Source organism: Calidris pugnax, unplaced genomic scaffold, assembly GCF_001431845.1.
Source record: "Calidris pugnax isolate Ruff unplaced genomic scaffold, ASM143184v1 scaffold54, whole genome shotgun sequence".
Lineage (NCBI taxonomy): Eukaryota > Metazoa > Chordata > Aves > Charadriiformes > Scolopacidae > Calidris > Calidris pugnax.
The window spans coordinates 11,996,923-12,007,081 of NW_015090864.1; the positions used below are offsets into that span (position 1 = coordinate 11,996,923).

Sequence of the window (10,159 nt, forward strand, 5' to 3'; positions counted from 1 at the left end):
TCTCATCTGCATTGCTTCTGCCTCAATCTGCATTTATTGATTCAATCCTTTTCTGCATCATTTTTAGACCACTTCTAATCTAAATCCATGAAATGTTCAATTACTGTGAACTGAATTTACATGTTCAAAGTGAGTTTCTCAGCATGTAACTTCGTCATTTCTGCCCATGGCTTTACTCTGTGGTTAAGGGACTTTTAACACCAGCATGAGTGAAGCAGAAGCCACAAGACAACATTAAACAAGTTCTGCATGTGTCCGAAGCCAGTGTACATGCCAAGCATGCTTTGAAGAGCCATTGCCCTGAAAAAATGCAGTTCACATAGGCTTGCGTTTGGCTGGTTGAAGGTCACCACCAGCATGTGGGTCAGGTCAGCCCTGCAGCAGACTCAGACCTGCACATCTGGGCCAGGCAGAACTCACATGGTCCTTTCCCTGCTTTTCTTCCCACAACTGCACCTTGAAGGTTTTGGGCTTACTTCCCCACCAACCAGGTAGTTCAAAGGCCCACACTCTGCAGTACAAGTGAAGGACAGGTGCCTCTAGCCCAGCCATTGCCTTTCTGGTTTTTCTCTTCACTTCAAATGCCCACTGAATCTCCTTTCCCACGTGCAGAACTTGTCCTGTGTGCATTCACCTCTCCATAACAAACGATTTGGAATAAAGGTGCAGTCTTGCAATAACAATCGTGTTAACTATTTATTCCGCTGAGACAAAAGATGAGTCAACAACAGCTTTTCAGATATGGAAGAACTTTGAGTTTCTACTGCCAAAATTATTTTCTCATCAGAGCTCATATTCCACAAAGTGACCTAACCCAAAGGCATTTGGGCCTGTGACCAGGTGACTCAAGGCAAAGCATCAACATAGTATTTGACATTGTTTGGTGTTTAGGACGTCAGAGGAGAAAGATGAAACCAGACACGTGATGCTGATAAGAATTTCTTTTTATGTTATTCCAATAAAAAATACATTCATACAGAAATATAACAATCTTGCAAAAAACAATTTCAAATAAAATCTTGTAAAACAAAATTTTTACAAAAATCTTACAAAGAGATTCTTTAGATAACAGGGTGCTTCAAAACCAAAAAAAGAAATTTCACTAATAGAAACTTTTTCTTCTTAAATTTCAAGCAAAAATGTTTTATTTTTTTTATTTTTCAGCTTGATTGAGGCTCAGTTATCACCTGAACAAAATGTACTTGCTTATAAAGAAAATTACAGGCATTTGACATATGGCACACAGCCCCACCCCATCCACACAAGTCTGATGGTATTTCATAATTGAGACAAGCCAGTGCAAGTTTAATTTTTTTTGTTTGGGGTTGGTCTTTTTTTGTTTGTTTGTTTTTGCTTTTGTTTACTTTCTTATAAGAATTATGGCTAAGCCAAGGACAATGCAAACAAGGAATTAAAAATACAGCAAAACCCAACCCTAAATAGAAATCCATTTTCTGGGAAATTTTGCTTATTTGGGGGAAGAAGGAAAAAAAAAAAAAAAAAAAAAAATGCAATTTCAGGCAATTTAAACCAAAAATGAAATGAGAATGATTTAAGCCTGTATGTTCCTTAGAACCAGATCACTTGCATATACTTTTTTTTTAAACCACTTATCTACATACATTTCCAGGAAGATATACCAAAATATTAGCATAGTAAGCAAGACCAATAATAAATAGAAAACGAAACAGGTCACATGTTTCATTGCATCGACTGTAGTGAGCTGGTTTAAAAAAAAATAAAAAATACTGCTTTTGGACAGACTATTTCTACTCTAGGAAAAAACAGTCTTTATTTTAGCTGAACTATGTAAAATTAGAGCTCAACCACCACAACGACTAGGTCCTCCAGTAAGCTGGAAGGCCAAAACCCGAGTGTACTTCATCTGCACACAGCTAATATTCTTTTAGCATGCCAATATTCGGTTCATATCATTCTTAAATGGCCACAGATACGCTATTCCAGACAACCTAATAACTACAAAACACAGTCAGCAGTCTGAGAAGGACTGAATGCCAACAAAGCCTTTAGCATACCATTAAGCTAAAGGTAAAGCCTCTAAAAATGCTAGATTTTAATTAACTGTATCTTTCATTTCTTTGTCTCCTTAATGACCGTACTGCAGGAGGGGGAGAGGGAATATTTTGATGGGCTGTGGCATTTTCTAGCTATGTGTTCTAATTTTTTTCCTTTTAAAAAAAATATTTATATATTATCTATATATATACACACATACACAGACTGTACACACAAATATACATACACAATTATTTTTCTGCCCACTTTTAAAAAAAAAGTAATATAGTTTCTTTCTGTATGACCAACAGATAGCTAGATATATAGATGTGAAACTTGTGCCTTTTAAGCAAATACATCTTTTAATACTTCTGTATCTTTAATATGTATGAAAACTTGACATATTAAGTACAGTTGGGGTGTGTATATACACAGTTGTTGTGCAAGGTCAATATAAAAAAAGTCTCAAGGTGGCAGAACTGGTCAGGTATTCAATTGGCATATGCATTATACTGTAACACAGTCAAATTGTCTAAGTTAAACAAATACTGTACTGACATGAACGACTTTTCTCTATATTTGTCTTTGTGAAGGAGGACCCTGGAAGTAACCTTTTTTTTTTCCCCTCATATTATACATTTGATACAGTACAATGCCAGGTGAAAAGAGAGCCTTAATAAAGCATGCATCACCCATACCCCTGTATAAGACCCCCTACAAGAGAAGGTCACTTGCATAAGGCACCATTATTAAGGTCAACAGTGCATTAACAGCTAGAAAACCAGAAGTTAGTCCTCAAGGCATAAATAAGAGAAAAATTAGCTGCATGAGAAAAATCAGTTTCTAACCAATAGTGGTTTTATCCACCCAACAGAAAAAATTATTCATGTTCCATACATTATGTAACATTAGACCAATTGTATTTTAGCTGCTCTTAACTGGAATCAAAACTGCAGTCCTGATTAAAGAATGGAAAAGCATATAGTTCCCCAGAACCATGCAATAACCTTTGTATTATAATGAAAAGTTATAGTTGTGTTACATTTGTAAATACACAGCTTATACAATGGATTACAAATGAGCTCTGTAGCAAGTAAAACAAGCTACTTGACACATTGCACGTTTAATAGCTGCACCAGACACCTAAAGCTCCTCTCACACAGGAACGGGGAGGTACCCCATCTCCATTCTGGCATCCTGACTCTTTTTATTCCCCCCCTTTCCCTCTCTGTTTTCCCTCTAAAAAGGTGCAGACACCCCTCCCCCCACCCCTTGGAAATGATTGGTGGTCGTCCCATCTCACGAGATATTCCTCACATACAAGACATTCAGACTATTTTTTTTCTCTTACAGTTATAAAACAACCACAAGAAAAAAAATGTGCCTCAGCATACAGTCATCAAGAGATCCTCATCGCATACAGTCGCCCAATCATTAACATTCTCAGTGCACATGCTCACGGCAAAGGCTTAGGAGCCACTCAGAAGGTTAGATACCAGTGTATGAGTCCAGGAAACCCCAAACATCACGCACCGCGGTTGCTATGCCGTTTCTTACATGACTTATTAGCCCTCAAAAGACCTTCAAGGAAGTGAGGTCCTGGAGGCAACTGGGTAGGGTGCAAAATGGCATGCTTTGGCTGGAACACGCATCCCTCCGCTCAAGGCTCTTCAACCTTGACGCCTCTTAGCCCGCAGGATTCACCTCTTGACCCATTCAGAGGTGTCTCTTCATGTGAAGGGCCAGGTGGTCAGACCTGGAAAAACACCTGCAAGGCAAGAGTCAAGGTGCACGTTAGCCCACGGCTGCTGGCACGCACGACGCCGTACGCGTGGCTGAGGCACCCCCCCTTGCTCTGCTGCTCCAAAACATGGCTGGTGGAGGAGGCATCTCAAATTCCCCCACTCAAGGTGTCTGTGGGCACCCGGACCCTCTGCAAATGGATGGTAACACTGGGGACTTCTCAACACCCATCTGCACCATCAGGCTACAAACCACATCCCCATGATTAGTAAAACGGAAGGGTTTTTTTTTCCCAGTCTAAATATACAATAATCCCTTAAAAATACCAGACACAGTTGCGTTCCCAAATGATTCCTTTGCAAGTGAAAAGCAGCCCAGACTCACTTTCCAACAAGCATTAAAAATAACTCTTTAAAAAGGTGTGTTTCAGTCACATACCTGTCACAGTGACTACATTTAAAAGGCTTGGCACCAGTGTGCTTTCTGAAGTGCCTGGTTAATTCATCACTTCTTGCAAAACGCCACTCACACCCTTCCCATGAACATCTGTAAGGCTTTTCCCCTACAAAGAAAGCAGATTACACATTAGTTGTGACTTCATTCAAAGAAAGATAGGTGCTACCCCATTCATTTTCTATGTAAACCTCCTCCACCCCCCAAAGACAGCCAATTTTATTTAACCTATCTGAATGCTTCAGAAGATGTAGGCAAAGAAGGCTTGCAAAATTCATCCACATGATTCCTACTGAACTATTTTGCTGCAACAGCACATCAAATAATCTCATTCTTATTTAAAGAAAAAAAAACCACCCGTGATTAAACAGGCTCAGAGGAAACAAAGAAATCCAACCTTCTACCATTCCTGTTCATCCGTAATGGCAGGCTTATTCCCAAACAGGTATCATTCACCTCATAAAGGTGATTAAAGACAGCACAGCTAGGCTCCAAAATGCAATTAGGCTACTGTATTGCATCAAAGCCCTCTGTCACTCACTCATCTGCATAACATACAACCTCCTTTCTGCTGAGCCACATATTCTTGGAAAAGCCTGTACACCACTTTGAACACTGCTATTTCAGCATTCAAGAAATACCACTTCCATTCACAGGAACGTTCTCAGCCAGACAGCACCAAGACAACAGTTCTGCAATACTTTTGAGGCCGGCAGCTATTTATGTCTGCTCAACCACCATGTTTTCAGTGGAAGTTGTTCTTTCCTCTTGAAATAATCCTGTTTTATCTGACTTCTGCATGACAATGGGAGCATCTGAGCTTACTCAGACTTCCCGTAAAAGCCACAAAATGCTGAGCTCATGAGTCAAAACTGGACCTTTTCCTTGAATTCTCTTTCCACATCTTGGGGCAAAGAATCCCCACCCATACAGGTCTTTGGATTGGTACACCAAGAACGCCAGGCCAATTCTTCATGCTAAGCAATGACTATTGCGTCAAGGCGCAGCTCTACTTATCTAATTGCTGTCGTAAAGAGATGTCAAATGATAATGCACAAAGAAGCAAATCAGCATACTACTTCAACCATAAAATATTTTAAAAAGCCCTGAAGTGTCTATCTTCCTCACGTTCTTTCCCAAAAATATACAGGGTTGTTATTTTTAGTTCAGGTTCCATAACAATAAAATGCTGTTGCTCATCCATAACAATAAAATGCTGTTGCTCATCCATAACAATAAAATGCTGCTTCATTTTGGGATGAAGTTATACAGTAAATCATACTTTTCCAAATCCAATTAGGTAGATCTGCTAGAAGGACTAGAACACACTGTGGCTTTCCAAGATTTTTGCTCATAATGATGGCACTCAGAACTATTAAGTGATTTACAATAATAGCTATACTTTACATAATCAAGGCCTTGGGATGTCTGATTGAACAGATCAGTATAGACCGAACACGAACCATGAAAGTATTTAGTGATCTGACCGATTTTTGGATACAACATTTTTTTGCAAGAAACTCCCAGCTTGCATTTGCTTTAGAAATAAACGTCAACAGAGGTCTAGCACCTATTTTAGCTAGACCTTTGCTCCTGATGACCACGCACCACTGCAGTTTCCCAACTACAGCCTGTTTAGGTGAGTGGCTCCTATCTGCCTTGACAGGGGATCAATCTACCGCCAACCCCCTTGGCTTCAGCTCGCTTACGAAGAGAATGAGGAAGTGATGTTGTCCATGCTGGTAAGCCTCTACTACTATTACATCATCTCTCCAAACCTGGGCTCCCACCCAGTGACTGTGTAACGCTGTGACACCACCACCGCCAGGGGTATTCCCTACAGTACTTGCCAACTCTTAATAAGCATACGGTTACTAACCTGTATGAGTGCGCTGATGTGCTTTCAGATGTGAACTTTTGGTGTAAACTTTCCTGCAACCGTTAAAATGACACCTGTGAACACGCCTTCTGCCATCTGGCGAGGTGTCACCATTGGAGGGTGTACCTTTTTCTGCAGTCTTTCCAGTGGTACCGGTACGAATTTTCCCCGGTGAATGCAACTCACCCGGCGTACAATTCCATAGCTGGGAAGAAGGCTCCTTGCTCAGCTCAGGAGACGAAGGGGGAGTGGAAGTGACAGATGAACTCAAGTTTCCTGAACTGGCTAAAACATCGCTTATAGGGTCAGAGGTAAACTTTGTCGTGGGCGAGAGCTCCTCAGAGCTGTCTGAAGATTCACTGCTCACGTCAGAATTCAAACTGTTGGTCTCTAAGTTCTGATTAGTGAGATTGTCCTCTTTTGGGACACACGTGCTCTTCAGTTCAGATTCCTCCTTTTTCTCACGTGCCAGAATAATTTTGGTCCAGAGATCCTCTTGGCTATCAAATTTGATTTCAGATGCAGAAACGTAACAGGGCTCACTTTGAAGATAACGTTCCAACTCCAAACATGTCTACGTAAAAGAGAAGGAAGAAAAAAGAGGAAAGTTACAAGCTTGCTTAAAAATAAACCCAATTGTATTTTACACTTCAAAAAGCATGCAGGAATGTAGTATGTTTGATTTGAGGTTTCCAGGTTCAAAACAAATTAAAGGCTCCTCCAGCCGTAAGTAGGTGACTGTTACGATGAAAAGAAATCAGTTTTCGAGACCTGGGCAGGAGTTCAAATGCACAGCTGAAGGTGCAAGTCAGCTTTGGTTTCCAAAATAGCATTCTAATGAGTCAGTCAAATTATCATCGCTCTCATCATGAAATCTGTGTTTTCAGTAGGCTGACGTTGAAAAGGACCACAGAGAACCACAACAAATAATTACACTTTGCTCTTGCGCCCTGTCTAATTTCAAGTTGTTTTGTATCTCTCTGACACAAACAGGAGGCTGAAAGGACCCAACTGAACACAATGTGCTCTAACACACAGTTAAAACCCAAACGCTGTGTCAGAAAACAAAGCCACATTTCAGCATGGCTGCAGAGCTGCTGGTCCGTCTTCTGGGGACATCAATGGAGCAGCAGACATCCTCCCATTTCCTGTGCATGAGAACGCAGCACACTCGACTTTCAAAGAATGTCATTTCCAAGCACACTGGCATGCAAGCCACATAACTCCAACTGCTCTCGTGCATGTTCAGAGGAACACGGGGAACTTCAACAACAGAGGAGAGGGGAAAAAAAAAAGTTCCAGAATAGAAATGTCCTATTCTATAGGATGCAAAACGGGAAATTACTCTGAGGTCCTGCTGGGAGTCCCACAATGAACAAGAACTTTATCTACTGGCCAAGAGTGCAACTGTATGAGTCATCCCTCTCTTTCTTTCACGCAATGCCAAAGGAGACTTCCTTTTAAAACCCTGACCATCTGCCAAGAAAGTACTCTGTTCAAATATACATGCAACAGTACATGGACAACTTCCCCCCCAACCACATTCCCTTCTACTCCATGAAACGAAACAAAACAAAAAAACAAAACCACCCTAAATGGGTGAAGATGCGGTTTTCAATTTCAATTCACCCTGCTGACTTTCCAACCATTTTCAGAGGGAAAAAAAAGAAAAAAAAAAAAAAGGGGGTATGAACTGTTATGGCAACAAGCTTATGTTTTGGGATTATTCTTTCCACTATAGGAAACTATCCATATGGAAGCTTTACACAGAAAATGGACACACCAAGTTTCCATACCAAACCCTACTTATTTTAGCAAGATCATCTCTTCCAAGCCCGGTAGCAAAACCTGATCCCAAATGCCACACATTCCCCTCTCAGCCCCTTCCCATCTGTCCAAGAACAGAGCTGCCACGGGAGCAGGCTCCTTTCTCCCCCAGCACCGCTCAACTAAACTGGGTCACATGTTCTGGCCAGGCTGGGAGAATGGTCAAAAACAGGGAAAAAAACCCCAAAACCCACCCCAAACAACGCCAAACCTAAACCCATGGCTGCACACAACATTTATGCATTTGTCTATAATTAGGTAACTGGGTTGCAATGCACGTCAAAACCAGAAAGGGTTTGGGCAGGGGCAACACAATAGTGTATTGATTTTCCGTGAAAATGGGTAAAAAAAAAAGCATTTAAGATCGTGTTAAACTTTCATATTCCCGGCTAATTTAAATTCCTCATTAGGTTGATTAGTAATGGGGACCGGGGAGAAGCTCTCGCCGAGTTTAAATGCCTCTGAAGGCTACCGGGAAGGAGGGCTGGCCCTTCGCCAAAAACCCAAATGCCTGAAGGAAACTACTTAGCTCCATTTCAATCACGTCCTACGAAGCTGCCTCGCTGAAAGGGGGAAGGGGGGGGGGGCTGGGAAATAAATAAATTAAAAAAACAACAAAACAAAACAAAAAAAAACCCTACACCACCAAACCCAAGGCATTGCATACAATCGGTAAAGGGTGTGAAGGCTGTAATGCTTTGCATTGGAGCCTCCTCGGAAAGGCTGCTCCGTCCTTCTGCAAAGCCAGCAGGTACCGGCCCGGGCAGGGAGCGCACCCACCGGCCCCGGACCCCCGCAACCGGACGGGCACCCCGGCCCCGGCCACCCCGCTGAAGGGATGGAAGCGAGGGGGAGGAAAAAAAAAAAAGGGAAAGAAAAAAAAAAAAAAAAAAAGGGCACAACAAAATATGTCCATGAAAGGGAAGGAGCCTCCGTTCTTCCTCCTTCCCGACCAAGGCAATTAGCAGAAGGGGATCGCTGTCATATGACTGACAACTCACGGGCTGTGCAGAGCTCCCTGCCCTGGGAAACGGCTCCATTGTACACAGAGACACACACACACACGCAGGGATATGTGTACATACGCCTGCATACACTCCTCTTGGGTTTTTTTTCCCCCCCGTCATTGCCAGGAAAAATAAAATTAAAATCACAATTAAAAAAAAAAAAACAAGGAAAAAAAAAACCCACACAAAACACAGCAAGGGGCGAAAAGCAGCCCTTGGCCAAGGCAGGGAGCTCGGATGACAAGCCCCAGCTGTGGAGCTTGGACCTGGTACAAGCGCAAAACTTTTGCCAGGACTCGGTGCGGAGCGGTGCGCGGAGCGGGGCCAGGCTGCGGAGCGGTGCGCGGAGCGGAGCGGGGCCAGCCGCCGGCCCCGGGCAGTGAACGAGGAGAGCCAGAGATGCGCAGCTCCTTACATCCACCTCGGGACTCTGCCCCCCAAAAAAGCCGTCTTATTTTAAGCCAGAACACCTGCTTCAAAACATCCCTGCACATTTGTGTTCGATTCTCCCCAAACTCGTTGCTGACACTTGGGCTTTTTTTTTTTTTCTTTTCTCCTTTTGCCTTTTTTTTTTTTTTAAATCCGCTCATCCTTTAATACGGCTTAAAAAAAAAAATACACCCCAACAACAACAACAACAACATCGACATCCTCGTTTACCTGTTGCCAATATTCCTCCAGGGACGGCAAGGCTGAGAAGTAACCCGTGTCGTGCACAATCTGGAGTTCCTGGAAGATGCTGCACATTGGGAGCACATCCATGTCGCGAGTCGCAACAAAACAAAAAGTCAGTGCTGGTTTCACGGAAAATACAGATGCCTCCTTCTTTATGTGCAGGGCTTGAGAGGGGGGGGTGTGTGCGGGGGGGTGTCAAACCTCTGGCTCTCCGTTTCCGAGCCCCCCCCCTTCCTCCACGGAAGAAAAAAAAAATAATAATAATAATTGTATATATAGAGAGCGATATAGAATGGTATATATTAATTCCTTGAGGAGCTTAGGGAGGAAAAAAGACCCAAAGTTTCATGCAAAGTTTAATCGCACGGCGCGGCAACGACGTTCTCCCGCGGCGGCTCTCTCTCTCTCCCCTCCCGCGGCCGGCGGCGGACCCTTGCGCAGGAGCGGACCCAAATATTTTGCAAACACGGCGCCGACTGCGAGTGTCACCCCCCGCCAAACTTCCCTATTCAAAGCTCTGCCCGGCCGCGCCGCCGCCCCCGCCCCGCGCTCCCGCCCG

The 10,159-nt window shown here is 43.0% G+C and overlaps 1 protein-coding gene across 1 annotated transcript; it reads right to left on the reverse strand.

The window, feature by feature from the left end:
- Positions 1–927: 927 nt before the first annotated feature.
- KLF6 (Kruppel-like factor 6) lies at positions 928–10,100 on the reverse strand. The gene is made up of 4 exons (XM_014945118.1): positions 9,586–10,100; positions 6,092–6,665; positions 4,198–4,321; positions 928–3,784 (listed from the first exon to the last, which is right to left on the reverse strand). The coding sequence occupies exons 1-4, from the start codon at positions 9,685–9,687 to the stop codon at positions 3,733–3,735; spliced, it is 852 nt and encodes a 283-aa protein (XP_014800604.1). The 5' UTR covers positions 9,688–10,100; the 3' UTR covers positions 928–3,732.
- Positions 10,101–10,159: the final 59 nt, after the last annotated feature.